This window comes from Erpetoichthys calabaricus, chromosome 2, assembly GCF_900747795.2.
Source record: "Erpetoichthys calabaricus chromosome 2, fErpCal1.3, whole genome shotgun sequence".
In the NCBI taxonomy this organism is placed as follows: Eukaryota; Metazoa; Chordata; class Cladistia; order Polypteriformes; family Polypteridae; genus Erpetoichthys; species Erpetoichthys calabaricus.
Window position 1 is genome coordinate 48,057,532 of NC_041395.2, and position 27,969 is coordinate 48,085,500.

A 27,969-nucleotide genomic window follows, 5' to 3' on the forward strand; every position below is an offset into this window, starting at 1 on the left:
AGCAAAACAAAGAGAGGAAGACTACTATTGCAACACACGGCACAATTCTTCAATATAAGTAGAGACGAAACAGACTCAGTTGTGTATGTAACACGTTTACTTGATCGGCGTTGCTAGCTATTACAAAATCAGCAGACGAATCCGCCTAGGATTGAAGTTTATCTTCTCCGACCCATTCTTTCCGGTTTTTGTTTCCGTAAGGAAGGTTCTTCTTGTCGTGGACAGGAAGTGTTCGAGTCCTGTGACGACCGCTGAGACATGAGCGGTGTGACAGTCTAGTTCGGGAGTCCATCTTCAGAGCGCCTGTCTCACGGAGGGATTTAACTTCGTCAGAGAGAACAATGGTGTTCGCCGGCGGCGGGAGCCGCTTGACGCATTTGTCGCTCGAGCTGTCGCTGCCTTGTCTTGCGACGTTACTGCTGCTGTTGTTGCTGCAGCCTTCGGACGCAAAGGTGAATGAAGCGGCCTTATTTTAGGTTCAGTTGACCACTTTTCCCCATCTGTTAAAATAACAGTTTATAAACTCGCGCATACGCATTCGCTTTTGGTTGCCACAGAGTCGGATTGATTAAATGGCAGTGGCCTGATGGAGGGAGGGGGGATAAACGTACACATCTACAGAAACGGCATCAAGTGTAGTTCAACATAAATGGAATTCCAAAGTAGAAGACGTAGTGTTTGGCAGTTGGTGCCGCGTTTGTTAATCTTTTTGTGAACAGTGCAGTGATTTAATAACAGTGTGAACGAAGAGGTAACTGAAACGGCCAGTTTAGGAATCTGTACACAAATTAGGATGCGGGCGCGTTGTTTAATTTGAAATGTCGGCGCGGCGCGTGAATCACTCGCGTTGTGTTCGCAGGTCTGTGCTCTTGTGCAACACGGAAGATCTCACTCACATGATGGGCACCTGGTACCAGCTCATGGGGCTCTCGCCATACGCACATTTTAGTTGGCCTTAGTGGCATTTCTGTAGAATTCTTTGTATCTACCTGTCGCTGTTATATGGTGACTTTGCTAAGCATCGGTCTGCGCCGTTCCCTATTATGTTTTCTTGGCATTCTTCTTCCTCTTCATCTTTTCCCGCATCTATGTGGGGTCGATGTGCCCGATCTTCATACAGCTCGCCCCTCCTCTCCAGTCAGACCCTTTTCCTTCCAGTTTTGTTTTACTTTATCCACCCACCTCAGTTTCGGTCTCTCCAATTTTCCCCTTCCCTGCACTTCTGTGCCCATCGCTCCTTTTCCCACATATTCATTGTCTCGCCTCATCACTTCTGCTTACTATCCTGTACCTTCATAGATATCTCTCACACGTTTGCTGTGCATCCTTTTATGGAATTCCATACATCCATCTCAACATTTTCATTTCTGACACATCCAGCATCTTTAGTGCCCAAGTCTCGGCGCCATATCCGTGCTGGTCTTACAGCTGTTGGAAAAACCTTAACTTTAACCTTCACCTCGAATTAAAAGGGCAAGCCGAGTTATAGGATGCACTATAGACCCCCCTGGAGGAAGTGGGAAAGGAGCGAGTTAAAACTTGAGTGCCATTGACAGCAATGCTGCACAACCTCTCACAGACACACTAATACTGAGTACTTTCAGCCAACAAATTTATTCAGCAGACGTGTGTCAATAAACACTACTGGGGCTCCTTTATACCAACAGCAGTACATCTGCATAATGACAGCCATGTCAGAAAGTATTTTTTCTTTTAATTTTCTTGCATTTTAGTCATTTTGGTGTGTGTTCATAACATAGTGTGTGTATATTTATTTATTTACTTACCTGTCTATGTATATATAATTACTTAAAGAGTTTCTGTAAAAAGTCAAAGTTCCCTCTGGGGACAAATAAAGTTGTACCTAACCTTCATCCACTCTGCACGCTGGGTTGTCACTGCATGTTCTCCAGCATATTGGATGACCACTGACCTTCGGTATTTAAACGTATCTAATCTTTTCAGTAGCTCTCCCAGCATGCTAACTTCTGAATTCATGTCATTATTATAATACAAATATTCTGTCTTCTCCCTTTTCATCTTCAATCCTGTCTTCCAAGGCCTTTCTTCATTATTCCAACTTCCTTCCTACTTTCTGTTGACAAAAGGCAATGTCATCATCTAAAAGCACGCACCAGAGGGATTGGTCTTGTAACCTATGAGTCAACAAGTCCATAAACAGACCAAAGGGGTAAGGCCTTAAAGAAGATCACCGGTGTTCACCTACTCTAACTGATATCTTGTTTGTTACCCCAACATTGCTTTTAACCCGAGACCTCATTCCCTCATATATTTGTCTGGTACTACTTTCTTCCTCATGCACCTCCAGACCTCTTGATGTGGCACCCCATCAGAAGCCCTTTCCAGAATAATAAACTCCATATGCAAGCCATTCTGTTTTTCTTGATGCTTCTCAATGTAAAGACTGCAATTTGGTGGTCTCCTTCTTAAGCCTTCTCTCTATATATAACCCTTTCTTAAATTTTAATTGTGTGTGACATCCGCTTTATCCCTCAGTAGTTTCCACAATCCTGGATATCACCCTTCTTCCCACTGCTCCTCCACTCTTTCTGTATTCTCTCCTGTTCTGCATTAGAGCCCACTAAGCTCTTTCATACGTCCACTGGTATTTATCCTGCCCTGTTGCCTTTCCATTCTTTATTCTTTTCAGTGCTCTCTTAAACTCGTCCCTCCTTATTCTTGGTACCAGCCTTCATCTGGGACTCCATCCCCAAATGCTACTCTTGGATTTTCTTTGTTCAGCTGCATTTCAATGTACCCCTTACATCTATACTTGATCTTAGGCTCGGTATTATCGTGCTCACTCAAGACCGCACCTTGCTCATCTTTCATCTGCTTTATCTGACTAAAATGCTTCTTAGCCTTTTCTATTCTCTTATTTTTTAAAATTTTATTTCAAGAATATACGGTCAAGCATAAAAAATTGCACAGCTTATACAAAAAAAAAAAAACAAACTTTAAAAGCAAACTAGAAGTAACACCAGAGAATTAAAAAAACGAAATGACCAAACAAAAATTCAACCCCCACTTGAGAGAAAGAGCCAAGAGCAAATTTAAAATCATATGAATGCCTCTTTTTTTTTTTTACATTTTTTAAATTAAGTCTTGTCATGTTTTAAAAAAAAAGTTTTGGACAGATTCTCTAAGAGAGAAATTGATTTTTTCCAATTTCAGATAATATAGAATGTCAGTTACCCACTGAGTTATTAAAGGTGGGTTTAGATTCTTTCAGTTACGTGATGGTAGTGTGCTGAAGGCAATTACAATCAGTTTGTCCTTTTCCATGTTAAGCCCATCTGGGAGTACACCAGATATTGAGGTTAATGGGTTAGGAGTGATTGAGGAACTAAGGCTGTCTGTCTGTTAAATATTTAAAGATTTTGCTGGTGCCAGATGGCAACACTTATAGGTTGGATTTTACCCTGGATACATTTTGGACAATTTCAAACAAGATAAGTGTGATCCATGAACGATTTTAAGTTTAATTATTGAGTGCTTGGTGCATATAGAGCTAGAGTGTATGCTATGTATGGCTGACTTTCATTTCTCTCTGAGATGTTAATTGAAAGGTCCTTTACCACTGTACCCGAGGACTGCTGAATGGAAGAGCCTTTGAGATATTTATATATCTTGTTAAGATACTGTCTGAGTCTTCAAGACTGATCAGTTATTACCTCTGGAATAGAAATGGGTGGAAGGTCAGGAAAATTAGGGTAGGTTTAATGAAATTTCTAATTTGTAAACAATGGCAAAAATTGTGTTGCTGGAAAGTTAAATTTGAAGGTTAATTGTTCATAAGGTGGAAATATGTTATATATTTACAGTTAATCTAAGTGTCTTAATTCAAAGCCATTTTCAAAGATTAAATACTATGTAGATTTAAGAATGTAGAAAAAAAGGTGATTATCATGTAGAGGAACAAGAGATAAAAGCTTCTCTGCCTTGAAGTGTGTTCTGCATTGGTTCCTTATACTGAGTGATTGGTATATGACTGGATTATTGGTATATTGATGAAAGTTAGTATTTACTGGGGTACAAAGCTGAGCATATAAATAGGTGCAGCAAGATTTATTCCTGTTGCTGACCAGGCTGGTGTAAATTAATTTGTTTGTACTGATTTCCATGTCTTTATAGCATGTGTATTTGCTACCGAGTGGTAAAATTGAAAGCTAGGTAGTGCCATGCCACCTTCTGCTTTAGGTCTTTGTAGAGTCACCTTTTGAATGTGTGGATGTCTTGAATTCCAGAAAAAATGAGTATATAATTAAATCTAGTTTCTTAAAGAACAATATGTTAATTTATACTGTATAGTGATGCTCTGAAATAGAAGCTTAGAAAAGATCTTCACGGTATTGGTTCTCCCTGCTAAAGTGAGATGGAGAGAAGACCATCTGTTAAAATCTTGTATGACTTTTTTCCATGCTCTTACCAAAATATTGTTGAAAAAGATCTTTGTATTTACTTGTGATTTTACCCCTAGATGTTTAAACTGTTTTGACAGAATGAATAGATAAATGTCACTACGGTTAGAGAGGTCACTGGGAAAACCACACTTAAGGACTAATTGTAAAGATATTTGTTCATATTATATGTAAAGTACCATATCTGCATATAGTGAAATTTTCTGTTCGAGTCCTTCTCTGATAATCCACTTATCTCCGCTGTATTTCGAAAATAAATGTGCAGTTGCTCATTGGCTGTTGCAGAAAGTAATAGTGATAGAGAGCACCCTTGTTAAGTACCACATAATAGTTTAAAGTAGTCCGAGTTCATATTTTTATTATGAACTGAGGCTTCTGGACTGGTATAAATCAATTTTATCCATCCATCCATTTTCCAACCCGCTGAATCCAAACATAGGGTCACGGGGGTCTGCTGGAGCCAATCCCAGCCAACACAGGACACAAGGCAGGAACCAATCCCGGGCAGGGTGCCAACCCACTGCAGGACACACACAAACACACCCACACACCAAGCACACACTAGGGCCAATTTAGAATCACCAATCCACCTAACCTGCATGTCTTTGGACTGTGGGAGGAAACCCACGCAGACACGGGGAGAACATTCAAACTCCACTCATGGAGGACCCGGGAAGCGAACCCAGGTCCCCAGGTCTCCCAGACTTCCTGTGTCTCTTTAATGTAATATACTCATTCACAAAATCTAATAGGCTAATAGGGCTACCCACTGTGCCACCGTGCCGCCCTATTAGATTTTGTGAATGAGTATATTACATTAAAGAGACACAGGAAGTTTGAAGGTAAGTGTCTGCCTTTAATGAATTCAGTTTGGTCTTGCAATATAATGGAAGGAAGCCCTTTCTCCATCCTTCTACCTAACACTTTGGAGAGTATCATAACATCATTATTCATAACTGAAACTGGTCTGTATGGTGCACATTGTAGTATGTCCTTATTTTTCTTTTGAAAAATGATAATACTTGGAAAAAAGACTGCAGTAATAGCCTTTGCTATTCTAAAAAACACATTCCCCCTCCTTCTTTTGTCTCCAGGTTTTCACGCACCTCCTTCAATGCCTGTGCCTTGGCTTTTTGTATCCTCTCTATTTATCCATCCATCCATCCATCCATCCATCCATCCATCCATCCATCCCTCCCAGTGGTTCTGAACATTATCATCAGCTCCCTGTGTGGCTAGAGGAGCGACTGTTAAGAACCACTGTACTAGACTACAGATACTAATTAACATCTGGCTATGCATTCTTGTCAAGTCGGCTCAGGGTTAATTTTCCCAATCCACTGAAATGCTCTGTTACTTTTTGTGAAAAAACTTTAAACTTTTTTGTTGAAAACATATCATTTAAAATAATATCATATATGGTATTTTGGTAAATACCAAATTTCAATCATCAATGGTGGTTGTCGTCAAAAGGTACTTTTGTGTATTTCAATGGTTGGAGCCCAGGCAGGTCGAGGAGGTTAGTCAGGTAACCCATTAAGTTAGAGATAGGGAATGACCCTACAACTTTATGATTTTTACAGTCCAGCAGTTTAGCGTGTAGGTCACACCAGTAATATGTAGCCGAAGAGTGCTGGAAACTGTCTTCTGAGATTCTTTAGGCAAGGAAGACAAGACTCGAGATTTAAGTTAAGGTTGTTTTGCTCCCTAATCTTGGTGTTGGAGATTGGTGACATCTTGCATATTGATTACCACATGCAAGTAAAAATTTCACTATACTCTGTACGCATGACAGTAATGACCCTATAAACCGTTTTTTATAAATGTAATACATGTTAGATCCATTGGAACAAAGTTGGCCTTTATACCTGATTTTAACATGCATTTTCAGTGATACTTTTACCACTGGATAGCACTTGATCACATTAAAAAGCAGCTGTAAATGCCCCTGTGATCAAACTACATTTGGAGGTGGTCTCAAAAGGAGTATCGACTGCATTTAACACAAATCTAAATAATTGCAGTTGTGTCCATAAACACCAACCATGTAAGCGAATGTTTGTTTGAATTTTTGCATGGGGAAAGTAATATCGGCTCAATATTCAGAAACATTGTGGACACATTTTGAGACACATTTTAATGTCAGCTGCAAATGTAATGTGGCCAGGTTTTAAATATATAATCCAGATACAGTATGCATGATAATTTTAATGGTAAAGGTGGCTAAAGTACACTAGAATTGTGAGTGTAATGGTATAAGCACATTTCTCACTGTTTTTTCATAACTAATTACTCCCGTGGGTTATATAGTAAGAAAGAATTCAAGTTATATAAGTAATTAATAAGTAACATTAAATTGATTGTAATTTTCCTGGTAGAAAATTTTGCTGAAACTTTAATGGAAGTAACTCAAACAAGACAGGCCTGGTATTTTGGTTGGCAACCAACATTGCCTTATACAGGGAGAACTAATACGTCTGGAGTTATATGAAGAAGAAAGCAGTGCATTTCATTATTAAAGATGAAGTCTACAGAATTCTATACAATTAGTTTAAAAAAAAAAACAAAACCTTGTATATGCTATTGGATTAGTGATTAGTCATCAGACTTCAAGAGGCAAAGTGTTTAGATGGGTACAGAATTGCCTTCATTGTAAAAAAACAATACATTATGATACATGGAACATGTTAGAGTTAGTTAAAATCAAAACTGATCTTCACAGCGATCACTTTTATGCTAACTAAGTCTGCCATTAATTCTAAATTATCCACCTATCCAACCTGATTTATCTTGAGCAGTGTTGCAGAGAAGCTTGAGCTTATCCCAACAAGCATAGCTTGTAAGGCAGGAACAATCTATGGACAGAGTTGCAGTCCATCACAGGTGAACACAAACACAAGGGTTCATTTAGCATCACCATTCCACCTAATCCACACGACTTTGTACCCTAGAAATAACAGAACTCCTGAAGAAGGACTTGGACCAAATTTAGATTAGAGCAGATGTGTGACAAGTGAAATTCAATATAAATACGGAGTCACAGACATATGTGAGGGGTAATGATAGATAGATAGATAGATAGATAGATACTTTATTAATCCCAGGGGGAAATTCACATACTCCAGCAGCAAAAAATATTAAATTAAAGAGTAATAAAAAATGCAGGTAAAAAACAGACAATAACTTGAATAATGTTCAACGTTTACCCCCTCTGGTGGAATTGAAGAGTCGCATAGTTTGGGGGAGGAATGATCTTCTCAGTCTGTCAGTGGAGCAGGACAGTGACAGCAGTCTGTCGCTGAAACTGCTCCTCTGTCTGGAGATGACACTGTTTAATGGATGTAGTGGATTCTCCATAATTGATAGGAGCCTGCTGAGTGCCCGTTGCTCTGCTACGGATGTCAAACCGTCCAGCTCTATGCCAACATAGGGGATTTTAGTGAACTTGTCAATTCATTTTTCTTTTTAATAGCACTCTTGGCCGAGTACAGGTTAAGAGCACTAGTACAAATTTATAACAATGCAATAACAGTAAACTGCTAAACCTTGTAAGATTAAAATCAATTAATACTCAAAGATAAACACTGTAGTTTGAGTTTGTTTATTGAATAAATCATGACAGTAGTACCAGATCTATTAAAATTGAAACAAGGCCAATTCATAATGAAAAAGAGGAAAACACAAATGCTAGTCAGCTCCAACTAGTTATAATAGAATACATCACTGTACTGTTGACCTATGCCAAATGACTGTCCACTGCTAATGGACTTTCTATAATTTAAGTGCATGGTTCAGGCAGTCCAATAAGATTAATTCCTTTTGTTCTTAGACTCCAAGGCTTCCACTGTCCCTGACATTGATGTCCATGGGCAAGAGTGACAGCTTGAAAAGTTAGCAGTGGCACCAAGTGCCACAAGAGGTTACCAAGAACAGAAACAGAATAGAACAGGCACAGTAATAGTTCAGAATGATATTTGTGTGCAGGTGAATCTGAGTTATACAATAAACAGCTAATCATCAGCTCTAATCAGGGAATGCTACACTAAAGTACAGAGTCTTCAGCGTGCATTTAAAAGTTGAAAATGATGGCACATCCCTAACACAGGCAGGCAGGTCTTTCCACAGCTTTGGGTCGTTCTAGCTGAAGGTTCACCCACAGTAGTTTCATTTAAACTTTGAATCTTAGCATACTAGTAACTTCAGATTGTAATGCACCCAAATGGTATGTATATATTCATAAATTATGTTACATAAGTTGGTCTCAAATGATTTAAAGTATTTACATATTAAAAAGAGAGTTTTAAAATTTAACCCGAAACTTGACTGGAATCCAGTGCAAAGACTTAAGAATAAGAGTTTGGTGGTACATCCTACATCTGCAAATGATCATTGCAGCAGCTTTTTGAATTAAATGAGTGAAGTTATTTGAGCAGTATGTGAGTAACACATTTCATTTGTCATTTCTAATATAAAATAATTCATGCATTGATTTCTATGTGAGCTCTATACTAAGAAATGTCTTTAATTTTTTTCTTAGCTGGAATATGCAGGATTTAGATAAAGCTGTATGCATTGTGTCTAATTACAAAAAAAAAATCATTCTCGTCAACTAGTCAGTATGCACAAGCTTTTTTTAATAAGGGTAATAGACTGATGGGTTATTTAATGCATTTTGTTAAGTGCAAGTCCAGAGACGTTACGCTAAAGCAGTGTAAGGCGGTTGTGAGCTCTCATCTGGAATGATGTGTGCATTTTTGGTCTCCACATTAGAAGTAGAACACAACAGCACTGGAGAGTCCAGAAATGAACTTGATTAATGGGACAAGACTGAAGAAGTTAAATTGTTCTGGTTAGCTAAATGGAAGTTATAAAGGGACTTGCTGTCATTATCTGAAATCATAAAGGGTGATCGGCTTATATCTGTATGAGCATTTCTGTATGTTCTGTTGTAGGCACTGGTTCCCACACCTTTGACATAGGTAAGCAGGTTAGAAAGTGGAAAGGTAAATGGATAAGAATGGATAAATGATCATGGGATCTCTTACTGATGGAAGTTACTTGAAAGCAAATTTTAAAGAAACATTTGGAAGTAGGCACTGGGTGTGACGAGGATGGATAGGATTAGAAATGAGTACATTAGAGGGTCAGCTTAAGTTGGACGGTTGGGAGACAAAATCAGAGAGGTGAGATTGGGTTGGTTTGGACATGTGCAGAGGAGAGATGCTGGGTATATTGGGAGAAGGATGCTAAGGATAGAGCTGCCATGGAAGAGGAAAAGGGGAAGGCCTAAGCGAAGGTTTATGGATGTGGTGAGAGAGGACATGCAGGTGACGGGTGAAATAGAGCAAGATGCAGAGGACAGAAAGATATGGAGAAAGATGATCCGCTGTGGCAACCCCTAACGGGAGCAGCCCGAAAGAAGAAGAAGATTTGGAAGTTATTATTTTGCTCCAGAGCACTGTGGATACATGGTGTAATTTGTAAAGCATTAGCAAGTGACACTGAACATATGACCTGTTCTCTTCAAAACTATATTATGAGTATTTTCGAGTAGGAGAGAATAAAGGTGATATGTTGTACTGTAAGTTGGAATTCTGTTCTGTATGGAAAGTTGCTGTATAATTTGATTTTGACCCTCAACTTAAACATATGCTTTTTTGTTTGGACTTGTTTATGCAATACAAGCTTACAAGTGCATGTTATTTATTTTCAATCATTGAAGAGTTCCTTTTGTTTTTTTTAATTGTTTTGTTATTTTCATGATTAGATGTTTTTTTTGGGACATTTTGTGTATTTAAATGTTTGTTGATATCTTTCTATATTTGTAGATGTGGGTTGTTTTTTTTTATTAAAGGTCAATTATGCCATGTAAAACTCATAATAGTATATTAAGCAAATAGAAATAATATGCACTGTGATCTCATTTGCAAGGAAAAAACTAACAATTACTGATTATTGTGGTTACATTTTGAGGAGTTTATCCATTTATGAGGTATTGCTGGAAGAAACCAAATAAATTAAGCAAATGTGCTAAAAAATCAAGTAATTTAATTTTTAGTGTGATTGCTTGTTTTAGTTATGATGAGATGACATAATAACTGGTCTCCAAAGCACATAACCATTAAAAGTATGACAAAAGCAAAATTAAATATACATTTGTTGTTTATTTATTGTTCAATGCCACCCTTTATGAGCAGTTAGATCTGGCTGTTCTACAGCAGCATTTTTGATTGTCTGACTGGTGAAGCTGACTTTTCAATGGAGTGAATGGTAAGCTTTTCAGACATTTCCAGTAACATGTAATTCTTAATTCCTGTTCAAATTAATTTGCAAAAGGGTTCAAGAATCGGTTCTTTGGAAAGGATAGAAGGAGTAATAGGCTAATATGCAGGTATAACAAATCATTTCTTTGTCAGTATTATAGTTTTGTTGCATTTGTTCTTCTTTGCTATCTTTATGAAAATTCTTTCATAAGAAATGTGGGTAATGCACATGTGTAATTCTGCAGATTTAACAAAATTATATATTCTAATAGAATGTCTGATTGGGTGTGATATTAAAATGACTAATTGCTGTAGATTCAATTTCTAATACATCTCTGTCACTCTGTTTACAGTGTATTGCTGAGTCTAACGCGCTGTAATCATTATGCATCAAAGAGAGCTGCCAGAAACCATCTTGGCAGCACTGTACAAGAAAATCTATCTTCAAGGAACAAATTAGAGTTGTCAGTTAACCCAACATTTATGTTATGGGATTAGAAAAAACTGAAACAAACATGGGTATTATTTGTAAACTTGACATATACACTTTGCAATGAAAGGATGCAAGTTTTCTCTAGATTTGAGGCAGCACATGTTAACTACTTTCAATGGACATTTCAAGCATATAGACTTAATTTACTTACCTTATTTGTAAAAGACTAATATTTATTGGACTTCATCTAATAATCTTAAACATTTATAGTACTATTTATCAACTGGAAATTCTAAAATGAGTCAGCGGGAGTGTTTGGCAGTGATCCCGGTGTTGCACTGTGGCCCCATTTAGGGCAGAGTCCTGTCTTGTACCCAGTGCTGCCAGGATAGCTTTTAGTTTCCCTTCACCCTGAATCAGACAAACTTAGTTTGAGAATGTTCTGTTATTGTTTTGTTAGGAATCTCTCTTATTTGTTACTCTTAATAATTTGACCCAACTTCTTTACCAAATATAGATTATAATTGGTGTAATTTTCCTCATATCTAACTATATTCAGTTAGATTTTGTCAGTCCTTGATTATTTTAACACTGCTTTAAGCACTGCTTTAAAAGGTGACCCAAGTGCTGTTTTGTGCTGTTAATGATTGCTTTATTTTTTTCTGGCATTCTCCATTGTAATATTGTAAACAATGTTAGGATGATTATGTGCTTAAAACCTGTTTTTCTATTCACAGAATTCAGAAGATGTTAGGTGCAAATGTATATGTCCACCATATAAAGAAAATTTTGGACATATCTACAAAAAAAATGTATCCCAGAAAGACTGGTAAGAACATCAAGTAAATGTCACCTTGAAATCTTTGCTTGCTTAAATGCTTAGTCATAGTTATTTTCTAGATAATTTACAATTTCTTTACCCTTAAATAGTACACTACAAATCATCATACCTTCTTCCCTGTATATAAAATAGTGTCTTTGTTATATTTAGTGATTGTCTTCATGTGGTAGAGCCCATGCCTGTTCCAGGTCCAGATGTGGAAGCTTACTGCTTGCGATGTGAATGCAAGTATGAAGAAAGAAGCTCAGTAACCATCAAGGTAATGGACACATCTTCTGCTTTTAGTTGGAAATCTGTTATTAATTACTATCTCACTTGTAAAGTCTGGCATGGAATTATAATGTAAGATTTTAAAAGTTTTAAGCCTGAACTTTAAAGGGTGTTCTAAAGCAATGATTTTGTAAATAGTACATAATTAGTTTCTGTATGGGCGGCACGGTGGCGCAGTGGTAGCGCTGCTGCCTCGCAGTTAGGAGACCCGGGTCCGCTTCCCGGGTCCACCCTGCGTGGAGTTTGCATGTTCTCCCCGTGTCTGCGTGGGTTTCCTCCGGGCGCTCCGGTTTCCTCCCACAGTCCAAAGACATGCAGGTTAGGTGGATTGGCGATTCTAAATTGGCCCTAGTGTGTGCTTGGTGTGTGGGTGTGTTTGTGTGTGTCCTGCGGTGGGTTGGCACCCTGCCCAGGATTGGTTCCCTGCCTTGTGCCCTGTGTTGGCTGGGATTGGCTCCAGCAGACCCCCGTGACCCTGTGTTCGGATTCAGCGGGTTGGAAAATGGATGGATGGATGGATAGTTTCTGTATACTAAAATATGTAAATTATAGGTTTCTTATTTGTACTTTATAGTTAATGTTTATTGCTGTTTTTGACTGTGGCTTATAAACATCTCTGAAATGACAAAAGTGTAATGCAGCAGTACTAATAGTGAGTACATCATAGGTGCCATTTTAGTGCACAAGATAACTTGAGCTCCTGTAATGAATATATCCATGAAGTTGAAAATTTGGTTAAAGTGGTAACTTAAGGGTTCAGCACAAGTCATCCATCCATTATCAATCCCATTTAATTTAATACAGGGTCATGGAGTTTGGAGCCAGTACTGGCAGTGTCAGTTGTGTTGCGGTAACTAACCCAGGATGATACACCAGCTTATTGAAGGATGGACTCCAGAAACACTCTCACATCTAGATTTAATTTTTAATGAGCAGTTGCAGAAAGTTTTTATTTAAACCACCAACAAATGTATTGCATAATATGTTTGGTCAACAACTTGATGCTAAAGTACAGTTCCTGCAGGTATATATTAGTAGGAGTTGTGACCAATGCAATATAAAGAAACATTCCATACAGATTTAATCTCAAAAATATAAAGGTTCGTAGTTAGAATTCCAGATTAGTTACTCATTCACAATATGAACTTCAAGAAATACCCTTTCTTCCTTGTTCAGTTTATATTTAGCATTATGCTGCCATACAATTGTTTTAGCCTTATAGTTTATATTGTTCAGTTTTCAATGACATTGTATTGTCAGTTTCTGCTTCAACAAAGTGGATTCAGTCCTGAAAACTATTCACTTCTTTCACGTATTTCAGGTCTAATAGCTAGTTAATCTGCTGTTTTGGGATTTTGTTCTGAAGGAACTTTCATATATTTGGCTAGGTCTAGGTAGTCTGATGCAACAGTTACTTCTGTACCTTCATTATGAACTTTCAAAGGCATGTTTAACTTGGCTGTTAAATAGAAAATTTATTTTGATGTCTGAAATTAAGATTGTAGCTGAAGCAAACAACTTATCTGGAAGACTTTGGATTCATTCCATGAGAACATCTGTAGCATTCCCTGTAAATTCATTTCAATTATTTGTTGAATTAAAGGCAGTTCTTTCTATCTATTTGAGCTCCTTGATGGAGAAAAATGGCATATGCTTTGTACAAGCTGACATCACCAAGTGGGTGTTGTACATGTCCAAGATATCTATGAATTGCTTTTAATAAAGATGAATTAATTTAAGACTTTAAAATGTGTTACATTTTTAAGCATATCTTTAGCCCCCATGTCTCAATGGTTTTCTCTTTGGAAACTCTACTTTTCCTACTACATCCCAAAGTTTCAAAGACAGAATTGTGGCCTGCAGTAGACTGGCATACAGGCCAGGGTTGTTTTATGCCTTGTAACTGTTGTCAGGATGAGCTGTGCTCCTGTTGTTTCTGATTTAAAGTAAGTAGGTTAAATAGAAGAATTTTCATAAAAAATCAGTTTATAAAATGTTTGTCCACCATTCTGAATATCTTTTAATCGCAACATTGAAAAGAACAAGTCAGTTTACAAACTGTTAAGATAAATGAAAGAACATTTATACTTTTTATGTTAGAATTTGAATAGTCAAAATTAAAAATTCAACATACTTGATCATAATTCTCAAAACATATTGAAAAATGCAATAAGAATATCTTCACAATTATTAATGCATTGTCCTGCATGCTAACTACATTAACCTGTATTTGCCCAGTCTTTAAAATTATTCAGGTTTTAATTACTTTTTCTGCTTACTTTGTATTTTCTACCCTTCCAGTTTTCTGTCATCTGCAAATTTTAGATATTTACTATGTTAAAATTGGTGTCATTAATATAAATTAGAAAGAGTAATTTTCCAAGGAGAGATCCCTTTGAGACTCCACTAATGACCTCTGTAGTCTTTCTCCAGCCTATCAACCAACTTGAAATCCAAAATAGGTAAATATACAAGGTTTGGTGACTCTGTCTTAATTTATTATACCAGATGTCATGAATTCACATTAAACGCAAGAAAAACTGTATTAATCCTGCATCATTGCAGTGAATTTTGTGATGTAGCTGGTGAAGAATCTTTGCTTTGTTTTTCCAGTCACAAATCAGAAATTATATAATGTTTGAGACTGCATGATTATAGCTAATAAATGATGATGATGAGGTGAGTCGTAGTATATATTTTTGTGTCTGAGAGAAACCAAACACCATTATGGTCATAATGTCAAGTCATGTGGAAAAAGTTAAGTACACCCAATGAATTTATATATATATATATATATATATATATAATATAACATATGCGGACATGTCAAGATTTTATCTTCACTTAAACAATATCTATAGGTAAGCATAATATAACAAACATCATACCACATTTACATGTTGTAGTCCACTGTATAATTAAATAAACATAAATGCAAATTTTGCATGTGAAAAACGTTAGTACATCCCAACACTTATGACTACCTCAAATATCTAAAATGTGCATCGGATGCACCAGATCAGGTACAAATTAGAGAGGATATTGGAGGAACCTGGCCTCAGTCATTTAGCTTTGTTTTTTTCTCTTTGTTATTGAAGTGTTTGTTAATCACCATGCTTAGATCAAAAGAACTGTCCGAGGCCTTCACAAAAAGGGCTATAGAAGTATATAAGTCTGGAAAGAGATACAAAAAGATCTCCAGACAATGTCTAGAAGATAATCTACTGTATAAATGCAGATTTCAAACAACTGCTAGTTTGTCAATTCCAGGGTGCTCCAGCAAGTTCAGCTTGAGAGTAGAACGCAAGATGCTGAAAGACGTCTCTAAGAAGCCCCGAATTTAATCACACGACCTACAGGTAACTCTTGCAGCTGTTGATGTCAAAGTGCACTAGTCAACCATTAAAAAGAGGCTTCACAAATTAGATCAACATGGAAGTTGTACCAGGAGGAAACCATTGCTCTCCAGAAAGAACATCAGGAGAAGCATATGTTTGCCTGTGAGCGCCTACTGTATGCATAAAACAGTACATCTGGAATAATGTGCTCTGGACAGACAAGGCAAAGACACAGTTATTTGGCCATAGGACCAGAAGACATTTTTGGAAAAAAGAAAGACCACATTTGAACAGAAGAATCTGGTAACAACTGTAAAGCACGGTGGTGGAAATGTTATGGTTTGGGACTGTTTTACTGCATTAGGGCCTGGGCAGCTCACCATCATAGCATCATGAAACAATCATGAAATAATATGAATTCTTAGTTTGAGTGAATCATAATATGAATGTTCCAGATGGTGTCTGAGGATAATGCGACACCATCTGTCAGAAGATTGAAGCTCAAGCAAAAGTGGACCTTGCATCATGACAGTGATCTTAAACATATCAGTAAATCCACCAAGGAATGACTGAAAAAAAGAAAATGGGTGGTTCTGCATTGGCAAAGTTAAGGTCTGTGTCTGAATCCCACTGAGATACTGTGTGCACAAAACACAACTCAAACATTGTGCAGTTGGTAGAATTCAGCAACGGATACTGGGAAAATTTTTCTTGTTGTTGATGTCAGTGACTGGTAGACAGTTCTAGGAAATTCCTCTTCTTGAGGTTTAAGGCAAAGGGGGAAAATGCCAGCTATTAGAGCTAAGGGTATACTTATTTTTCTGTTAATCAAAATGGCATATCTGTTTATTTTTTATTGAATAAATTAATAGTAAAACAAGTTTTAATTGTTTTTTTCATTACATCACCTTTATCTAAAGATACTGTTTAAATGAAGATAAAATCTTGAGATGTCAACATACATTAATAAAGAAAAAACATTTAATGGGCTGTACCTTTTTTTTCTTGTACGTAACAGTATATTGCACTTTTCCTTGAATATGCTACTGTATTTGTGCTATTTTAGCTTGTTTTTTTACTTTAATGCACTAATTATAACCAATCTTATCATTCATTTGCTTAATCTACATAATTCAGACTCTCATACTGACCAAATTAAGACTTGAATGTTTTTAGGAGGAGGGAGGAAAACCTGAATACATGGAGAACAACAAATAAAATTGGATATTAAACTAGATTAGTAGAAGTGAAATTGCATGGTATTGCATATGTACAATTTCTGATTTGCAAATTTAATTTAATTTGGGTATTTCTGTACTTGCTGAAATGAGAAAAAAATCAAAGATTTTATATTTTTGAGCGATGCTATATTTAGTGTAGTAAATTGTAAAATATGTTTAAAACTAAAAAATTTTCGAACTTCTCTCTTTACTACTGTCTGCAGAATAATTAAATAAGTTTTAAAATACATTTATTGATGTTTATGATTGTATGTAAACCTGTTAATATCCAGTGTTTAATAGACTGTGAATTTACTTATGCTTCATCATTTAAAAGAAAACTTCAAATAAATTTTAACTGGTTGGTCTTCTTTTAACTTACCTTCTTTCTACATTTCTACCTAGCATTTAATTGGTGTAAAAAAATATCTTTGTAAAAAATGGGCTGCCATTTAAAATTTGCAATTTAGCTTGGTAAACTATTTGATTGGTTTTAGTTATAAACAACTAATGTTATATAGTAAAGGCTTTACAGTAGTTTGTAATACATTTTCTATTATTTCAGTTTTTCATAGTCATTATATTTACTCTTTCAGGCAACAATCATTATCTACTTGTCAATTCTTGGCTTGCTGTTGCTCTATATGGTTTACCTGACCTTGCTTGAGCCATTCTTAAAGAGACGTCTTTTTGGACATTCACAGATGTTGCAGAATGAAGATGATGTTGGGGTATGTGAAATATTATACATTGGATTAGATTTACTTTACTTGGTATAAACAGTAAAGTCTTACTGTACCTTTACCCAGTATTTTGTCATGTTGCCAAATCTTGCTATAAGAAGAAACTAAATTGTTCATTCTTAGATAAGTTAATTTGATATATTTTATAAAAACATTTTTTCAAGCGTATCTTCCCTATTTGAGGAAAATATGACATTTTGATAATTGCAGTAATTATCATTGCATTGTCATTGACACACTGAGGACAATAATGTGATTTTTTCCCCTTTTTTTGAATCTTTAGACATTTTAAGAACTACAGAAGAATTACAATTTAATAGTAGTTACATAACATGCATTGCTTCTAAATATCCATAGCTTGCACACCACTAACTTTTGGTTACAAAATGCTCAATCTACATATGTTTGAGATTTTGAGTTCATTTTGGTTTTAACAATGTTACAATAAAGGAAGAGACAGATATGATAATGTTTGCACATATTTTCTTATGAAAATCAACTTCTTCAGAACACTATTGACTAGGACTGTCTCTCAGCTCTAGATTACTACAACAATTGGAGGCTGATTTATACTAAATTTTCTACAAAACAAACTGATATAATTGAAGTAAAAGCAGACACTTAACACTATGTGTCACTTTCTTTCTGTTGAGATCACAGGATTACATGAATTTTGTGTAGAAACACCTTAGCTAATATCACATGTCACATTTGACTGCAGTATTTACATGTACTCTGTGGCTGCTTTAGCTCTCTGTCTGTAATAGCCGTAATTTGTCTCTTTTTGAATTGTAAATCCAGCCTGAGTTGCAACAACATTCTGCCAGCAAAAGAAAAAGATGTAATAGTCTTAGGGGCACAGTAGGGAATGAGGATTGCTTGTCTTTGAAAGTTTAATATATATTTTGAAACCCCACACTTTAATTAGCATGCACATTGTATAGAAAGGTAACTTGCATGTGTGTACAACATGTGTGCACACCCTGATTTTTAAATGCAGAATGCTGAATTTTAAATATGAAACATTCTAATCTTCATTTTCACTTGACAGCCCTACTGCACAAATCAAGGCTAATTTCAGAGGGATTTGTTAAGAGCTAAGGTTAGATAATGTGCCGATTGTGTGATAGATGTTTAAAAGTACTCTTAGTCTTGCTGGTGAGACTAATGAGCCTCTTGACGTCTGTATCCATAATTAAAGAAAAAAAAATTTAAGTAGAATAAATTCAGTCGTATTTGGTTTAATTGGATATGATTTCACCTTTAATTTAATTCAAATGCAGCACTTATAATAAATTGCATTGTATTGAAAAGTTGAAGCTGAATACTTTATATTTTACAAAACACCAAAATAAAATCTCAAATTATCAATTGGTAATAATACTGTATTGTGATATCTCTGACAGTTCTCACCCCTAAGAGGTATTTTCTGTTTGGCAGGTTTATTATATTTGTTTTTGTTTTGGACTTCTTACAACCCATTTCATAAGCATAACTACAGTTATTAGTTTTTTTCCATTTTTCTGTTGTCTTTTTTTGTAAGATTCTCAAAGCTAGTATTGTGCAGTTCTTTTTTCTTATATTAAACGTGTAGGTCTCACATCTAAGATTGACTGTGGAAACCAGAGAAGGTGACTAAATATAAGCTGGCCAATCTAAGTAACCCCACTTTATGGCCATCAAAGAAGTCATTTTGTGATTATTAAATTTTAAATTTAATGTCAGGAGTTAACGAAAATGAAACTCATTCACTGCACTTGTATAAGTGGTTCGCTTTTTAATTGCTCTCATTTTATTCTCTGCACTAGAACTAGTGTATATATGAAACGATGTTCTCAAAAATACGTATCAAATCGTGTCTCTTACTGATTCAATATTCAATGTATTTTATGTTCCAATTCAGGACAATCCTGCATTAAAAGGGACAAATGGCAACTCTACTGGTGTGGTCAAGAAATGATCAGGTGCTATTAATAGACTTGGTTTCATTTTGTGCTGTTTCATTAAGTGTGAAGCAGTCAAGTCAAGTCAACTTTATTTATAAATTTAACTTTACATACAACAGCCGCTGACCAAAGTGCTGAGAGTCAGATTGACCTGATTAAATTGACACATTTTTAAAAAAACGTATTAATCACACACATTAACAGCAAAAAATCTGCAACTCTATTTTTTACAAATAGTTATGCTGAAATCTTATGCTAAAATTGTTATAATTCATTTTTATTTCCTCATCACACAACACTCCCCAATGACAAAGCAAATATGGGACATTAGGAATTTTTGCAAACTTTTTTTTTTTTTTTTTTTATATAACTATCACGTCAACATAAGCATTCAGATTCTTTACTCAGTACTTAGTTGAAGCATCTTTGGCAGTGATCGCACCCTGGAGTCTTGTTTGGCATGACACAGAAAGCTTTACACACTTAGATTTGGGGAATGTTCTGCCATCCTACTTTGCAAATTATCTCAAGCTCTGTCAGGATGGATGGAGACTTTCCCTGGACAACTATTTTCAGGTTTTCTCCAAAGATGTTAGATTTGGTTCAAGTCTGGGCTCTGGCTGGGATACTCAGTAACATTAACAGACTTGACACTTGTTGTCTTTGCTTTGATCTTAGGGTCATTTCCCTGTTGGAAAGTGAATCTTCAGCCCAGTCTGAGGTCCAGAGTACTTTGAAACACTTGTTCATAATGGCTATCTCTGCACTTTGCTCCATTTAGCTTCTCATTAGCTCTAAATAGTCTCCCAGTCTCTGCCGCAGAAAACCAACCTCATTGCATGATACTGCCACCATCGTGCTTCAGCATTGGAATGGTATTGCACAGTTGATGAGTGGTGCCATGTTTCCTCAAGACAAGTCGCTTAGAATTGATGTCATACAGTTCAATCTAGATTTGATTAGACCAGATATTGTCTTTAATAGACTAACAGTTCTTTAGGTATCTTTTTGCAAACTCCAAATGGCCTTTTATGTGTAGTCTGGTCACTCTGCCATAAATTCCAGATTAGTAGATTGTTGTGGTTGTACTTCTGAAAATTTCTCCCATCTCCACACAGGTTTCCTGGAACTTAGCTAGAGTGACCATTGGATTCTTGTTCACTTCTTTTACAAAGGCCCTTCTCCACTGATTGCTCAGTTTGGTTGGGTAGCCAGATCTAGGAATTATTGTAGTTGTTTCAAACCTACTCCCTTTACATTTTATGGAGCCCACCACACTCTTGGGAACATTCAATGCTACTGATTTTTTTTTTTAACCTTCTCCAAATCTGTGCCTTGACACAATTCTGTCTCAAAGCTCTGCAGGCTTCATTTTTGCTCTGATACACATTGTCAATTGTGGGACCTTGTTTAGACAGGTGTGTGCATTTCTAATTCATGTCAAATCAATTGAATTGACCATGGGTAGAATTCAAACAAGATGTAAAAACATCTGAATGAGCCAGATTTCAAGTGTCATAGTAGAGTCTGAATACTTGTGATATTCAGTGTGATATTTAAATTTTTTATTTTGAGAAAAATTGTAAAACTTGACCTAAACTCCAGTTTTCAATTTGCCTTTTAGGGGCTTTGAGTGCTGTTTGATGAAAGGAATATTTCATTTGAATGATTTTAGCATAAATCTGCAACATCACAAAAATTAAAAAAAAAAAAAAAAAAAGGAAAGGTCTGAACATACACTGTATATTTAAGTTTGGGTCATGTAGTTGCTTTTATTATACTTAATTATTAGAACAATTTTTACATGAATAGACTATTCAGACTAATAACATGTAACAAACCTGCTTTGTTGAATTGTTCAAATCATTGTTCAAATTACAACAATTTTTAAACACTTATTAACTGATCTTAGTTGATATATCACCCAAGTCCTGAGATACTGTATATAATTATGGGGTATAGTAACAGGACTCAAACACACCTTCCAGGTCTGGCCTGTGCTCAGTCAAGGCTAACAGATTTGATGCGTACTTTTCCCTGAAAGAGGAGGTCTAATAATGACAGTGTGGCATAGTGGTTAAGGCTATGAAATTCATACCCTGATGTGGTGTGCCCAAATCCCACTACTGACACTGTGTGACAATGAACAAAGTCACTTCTTCCACCTGTGCTCTAATTAGAAACACAAAGGAAACGTAGACCATTGTATCTCATTATAAGTTTCATTGGATAAAGGTGACAAGATCTGGAGGAGATCTTTAAATCCTTTAAATGCTGTGGAATCCCAGTATAAGGAGAAAAAGAAACAAACTAAAGAGTCATGTGATATATCATGGTATAAATTCATGAGTAATCTTTCTTTCTGGATTGTTTTTGGCTGTACCTAAAATCTCTTAATGCAGAACTACATTTGTATATTTACTGCTATCAGTCTAACTATCAATCTAAAGCTTCAGATCTGCCAGTGCAATACATGAGCCAAAGGTCTCAAGCTTATTTCTTAGAGGGCTTTGAATATTTAAGCCTGTCATTGTTGGTAATTACCGCCTCTTTCATTTCCATTCTGTAACATCAGAATTGCCTACCTTTTAATATTTTGCTTTTCAGAGAAAATGTAAAAAGATTTTTATAATCTAGAATATACTAATCCCTTTCAACTCCTGAACCTTTTTCTCCCTCACTAGCTAAAATTTGTATTCACACATAGGTGCAGTACAAATGGAATCAAACTAGTGGATTCACTGGTGGCCATAGTTGTACTTGCATATTATTTTTAACTATTTTAGAAAAAGACCCATATAAAAAAAACTCAAAGCAAAGAAATACCTGCAAACAAAAAGCAGTATCTACTATTATTATAAGTTTGGTTTATGTATTGAAGATTTTAGATCTAACAGTTTTTGTGTACCAGTTTTATTAATAATGTATACGCATTATTTTATGTGGCAGCTGTCTGTAAATCACAGTTCACCTCATTTTTCTTAATGATATTTTACACTTAACCCATATTCAAGTTAGATGACTTGCTTAGAGTCATACAGTAGGTCAACAGTAGAAACTAAACTTAAAGTGGCTTGGCCAATAAAGTTTCCATGAGGATATCTGCTCATCTGAACAGGAAGGATTCAGATAATAAACAGACATGTTTTGATATTTTATTCAATTGCAATTTTATTTTCGTAAGGTGCATCTAGAAACGTTTGACAAGAAAAACATTGTTTTTCACTTTTTTCAGTAGGTACACTCCTGTTTTTCATTAGAAAATGGATAGTTCAGAAATGTCTGCTACTTTATTTATAAATGGTCTCTTAGACTCAACCTCTTTAACGGCTTAGTCTAAGGCGTATCAAGCTGCTGTATCAAGCTTGTCCACTGCCCTTAAGCACAAAACCTAATCGCAGTTTAGTCCTTAAAAGTAGCACCAAAAATATTACTTATTGCCTGTCATTAAATATTTTGTTACGTAAGTAGTTTTTTTTAGCTGTTTAATTGATGATCATTACTTGTAACCATTACTTGCTCATTCAGGATGCTAGTCATTCTGTGTTGGGTGTTTTTATGTATTGCAATTGTGTTTTTTATTAAAGTGCAAATGTGTTTAACAGATAGCATTAAAGTAAGCACATTCTACATATGATCAAGATACTGCTGAAGACAGAAAGATTTGTTACTTTAAAGCGTTTTGTACCACTTTTGTCCATTTGTGTACAGTTTGAAAGCAATCATGTTGGTTTTTTTTCCCCAAAAGATGCAAATAGTAACAAATAATATGGTATTCACCTGTTAAGGGCTTAAAGAAGTATTACATGAAACATGAGCATCTCTGCTCACAACAGGTTATTGTAGCTTTTGGAAGACTTTTTTCCCAGTAATAACAATGGTAATTACACAGCCTCAGGGCAGCTAACGTCCATGTTAATGTATCAGTTACTGGCTGTATGTGTGCTGTTTTTCATCTTAATATATTTACGTATTATTTTGGTTTTTGTGCTAATTGCTGTGTTGGTTTAATGACTCACATATTATTCAATATAATTCAGTGTCCTCTTATTTCCTTTTTGTTGTTCAGTTATCCAGTATAAAAAATTGCTGCATTTCAGCAGTTTGTCACCAAACTATTTCCAGATTTATTATGTTTCACTTTAGTACAACACTTTATTAGTGAGCAGTGAACAACATTCCTCTTATTTTTAACTGAGCATGTTTTATTGTAAGGACCATGATTTTTTGAAATACTATCATTCGAGTAGTAAATATATTTTCAATTCCATTATTGTACAAAAATGTCCACAGATGTGAAATTGTGATTAAATAAAATTTCAGTTGCATTTCATATGCAGTACACCAGGGCTCCTCAATTACATCCTAGAGGGCTGCAGTGGATGCAGGTTTTCACTTTAACCAATTTCTTAATTAGAACCCATTTAGTTCCTATTGAAGCAAAATATTTTTTGGCTTTGTTTTAGTTAACATGCTTGTTAACGATTCAAAACACTTAATTTCTTATTTTACTTTTAAACACATGTATTTAGGTTATAGTGGTTGCCTGTTTTCTTAAGTGGCCATCAGCTAATAGTAAGGTGCAAATCACCAAGGGACTACCAGCTTTCCAGGTAGCATGCCTCCATTAAACCCTGTGTACATGTATTGTGACATATCTGTGATAATAGAGTGCTCTGAAATAAATGAGGGAGAAGTGAAGGACCAAGTGGTACAAATCTGTTCAGGACCAGAACATCTATGGATACTAGACCTGCCTTCTAATTATGAAACTCATTGGAACAAAAACCTGCAGGTACTGTGGCCCTCCAGGACCATAATTGAGGAACTCTGCTGTACACTTTGACATCTAACGTCTAGTTGCATATTCTTAATAGTTTCAGCAAAGCAACCGTGTGATGTTTTTTCTTCTGACCATGCATACGTATTTCTTTCTCAAGTCACATTTTTTAATCCCATCTACAGGGTTCCTATAGGGTTGCTTCACTAGCAACAGACATTTTTCTCATTAGTCAGTCCTCCTTTCTATTCTAGTCTATTGTCTCTGTGGCTTTCAAGGTGTTCACTGGGGGACTCAGGTGGGCAGTGAGCGATGGACAATCTCTGTGCCCTGACAATGTGAGCTGTAATTGATTATATTAAGAAAACATATTACTAAATGTCTAGAAGCATTTTTTCCTATTAATAGTGTTGTGTTTTTACTTCATTATAATATAAGCATTAAAGCAAGCGATCGGTTGTTCCATGTTTAGCCTTGTAATATTTATAATTTTCTTTTATTATTTACTGGGAAACTTTGGGGACTCGCAGGTGTTCACTTAAAAAGAAAAGGGTAAGAAATACAGAATAAACACATTAAATAGCTATTAAGGCCATCTTTTGTCACTGAAAAATACAGCTGCATTTTTACTGTGTTTTGCATTTTAAGCTTAATGTTTACAGTCACTTCAGTTCAAATCGCTGTACAAAGCTACCGACACCACATGTCTGTTTATTGTTGAGAATGCTGACGCTGTCTGTATGGATATTTCTGTTATTGAATGTGTCTTGCTTAGTATTAACTTGGGACAAATCCTTGATGTACACACAAGCCAATTTGTTCTACCATATGTGTATTGTTTTCTACTTCATACTACAAACAAACATAATGAGAACATCTAACAATGTCAGAGACCTTCAGCAAATTTCACGGTCAACATTTGGAAATGTGCATTACTTTCTTTTAAAACTATATTTGTTACTTTTAAAATAAAAAAAAATGTCTTTAATTACTTGCATCTCAATGCAGTGGTGAATATGACACTTTCTACTTGTATTCATCGGGATTTTATTTTAACACAGTGTTGTGTTTGTATTTGCTGTAGGGGGTGCAGTGATTGTTTTTAAATCCAATGAAATACTTCAATTTGTTTCTTAATTGTTCTTAGCTTCATGAAAATGTCAAATAAGAATTAGCATGGAAAGTAAAAATTCATTCTGCGTTTAAGAGTTACTTTGCAGAATTTTTTAAACTAATGGCCTAATTTAATTATTATTTAATTAAAATGTCATACCAATGGACATTTTCTGCAATAATGGAATTTTAAATGTGCATATTACCATAATGAGTAACAGTATTTCATCATGGAGGCACACTGATTAACTCTGCTGTGTCAGTTTGCAGCTTGTACATTACTGTAATTCTGCAGTGATGTGGTTTTCTTTGAGACACTCTAAATTGGCCTGGCATGAGGCCCTAGGTGCTTGTGTGAGTGTGCTTTGCTTGGCCTTCTCATCGGAGGTTTGTTTAATATCTCACTGACATAATAATGACTGACTGTCTGTCAATGGAGAAGAAGATGGATGTACCTGCATTAGCATTTGTAGCATGCTGTATTAGGAGCAGGTTTTTTTTTCTTTTGCATGATGTCTCTAGCTACTACAAGATAGGAGACACAGTTTCCAAGGAAGCAACATCTGAAAAGAATTTAGGGGTTTATGTTGGCACAAAATTTTCATTGTCTAAGCTATATGCAGAAGCCATTAAAAGGCAAATTAAATGTTGTTATATGGTAAAAACTGTTGAATATAAATCAAGTGTGCAGACTACAGAATGCACTAGTGAGACTGCATCTGGAGTACTGAGTGTAGTTCTGGTCACTGCACTGAAACAAAGTAGTAACAATACTTGAAGATGTACGGAGGTGAGCAACCAAGTGCAGCCCAGGACTTAATGATGTGTTGTACTCTGCAGACTCGGAGAATTAAACCTATTTAGTCATGAACAGCGGAGACTGCATTAGAACCTAATCCAGGTGTTCAAAATTCTCAAAGGCATTGATAAAGTAGAAACATTTCTTTGCACAAACAGTTGTGGAACCTGGATCAAACTACAGAGCCATATAGTTGAAGCACAAGCTTTGACAACCTTCAAGAAGTATCAGGATGAGGTATTGGGATAGCCGAGCTATTAGCTAAACAAATGAGCCTGATGGACTGAATGGTCTCCTCACGTTTGTCAAATTTCTTACGTGTTTTGTGTCATTTTATTTACATCTCTTTAATGCCAGTATGGAAACTGTTCTTGTCTTTTTTCTGTAACTTAAATTACTTAGAGCAACATTTTCTTACACACTGTATATTATTTTAACAGAACTGACCAAATATACAAGAAAAAAGTCCTAGACAATTCTGAATAAACTGTTCCTCAGTCAGTTCTGTATTGAATTAATTCACTAGAAAATGAGCTTTGATAATTAAGGCAGCCTTTGAAGCCAAAAGCCATATTTTTAGGTAGACCTTGGCATTCTGTACTTGGCAGTACCACTTTCCAGTTGGTTTCCATCTTCATGTTCACTTCATTGGATTATTACATAATGATTAATGTATTATAGAGTGAAGGCATATGAGTACACTTTCATAAAAATGTGCATACTATAGAAAAAAAAACTTACAGTAGGAGTTGTTTTGCTTTTTATTTAGCAAAACAAATGGCAATGTGGTAAGCAAAAATTATGTGAGATTTCTTAAAATAAGCTTTAAAAAAAAAAAAAAAACACATTTCTTGATAAGTAAGTAAATCTTAAAATAAGGAAACCAAGATTTCATGGCTTGCTGTAAAACTCCTAGATTAGATTTCATTTTTGCAGTGCAGGTCTTGTTATAGTTTGACAGAATGAAAGTAAGTGAGTGCTATGAAGTGTTTTTTTTTTGTTTTGATGAGAAGAAAAGAGACTTGGAAGTTTTTACATTTTTGTTTCTCTTTTGTTTCTTGTAGGACCATCAGCCATTTGCTAATGCTCACGATGTGCTTTCCCGCTCCCGTGCCAATGTTCTAAACAAGGTTGAATATGCACAGCAGCGCTGGAAGAGGCAGGTCCAAGAGCAGCGCAAGTCCGTCTTTGATCGCCATGTTGTCTTAAGTTAAATCCTTCTGATTTCCTCTAAAGTTTGGAACCGAATGTTTTATGTAATTTCTATTAAAAGTAATAATTATGATTTTAGTCACAAGCTAAGTATTTAAACTTTTTCAAGGGCAGTGAGATTGTTCATTATTGCAGTCCTCAGTTCTGACTTTTTTATATTTCATTTTCATTAAGTTTTTGGGCACAATCTGATCAAATAAGACTTTAAAAGCTTTTCTAAAAATGCTTAAAGTTGACAGTTAACCCTCCAGTATTTTAATAAAGCACAACAGTTCACTTGTTGTACTTAACTTTTGCATATTTCAAAAACAGAGAGGTAATTTCTCACACATTTTGCACACTTGGTTTATGCAAATACTAAAATTGTGGGTTAAGATTTCTAGATTGATTTTTTTTTTCTTCTCTGATTTTGTAAATGTATTTATTTGTGAGATTGTAATATAGGTTTGTTTAATAATTATTGCTAATTCCATAAAATGGCACATATGACCGAAACTGTACTTCTGTTTTAGCTGTCCAGGTTGAAACTATCAACTTGCAATTTACTATTAAAAGCTGTATTGTGTCTA

General features: G+C 35.6%; 1 protein-coding gene across 1 annotated transcript; it reads left to right on the plus strand.

The window, feature by feature from the left end:
- Positions 1-217: 217 nt before the first annotated feature.
- On the plus strand, positions 218-27,969 carry tmem9b (TMEM9 domain family, member B). Its single transcript, XM_028793759.2, has 5 exons — positions 218-452; positions 11,876-11,967; positions 12,130-12,238; positions 17,404-17,538; positions 27,253-27,969. Exons 1-5 carry the CDS (start codon positions 342-344, stop codon positions 27,400-27,402), a joined length of 597 nt encoding a protein of 198 aa, XP_028649592.1. The 5' UTR covers positions 218-341; the 3' UTR covers positions 27,403-27,969.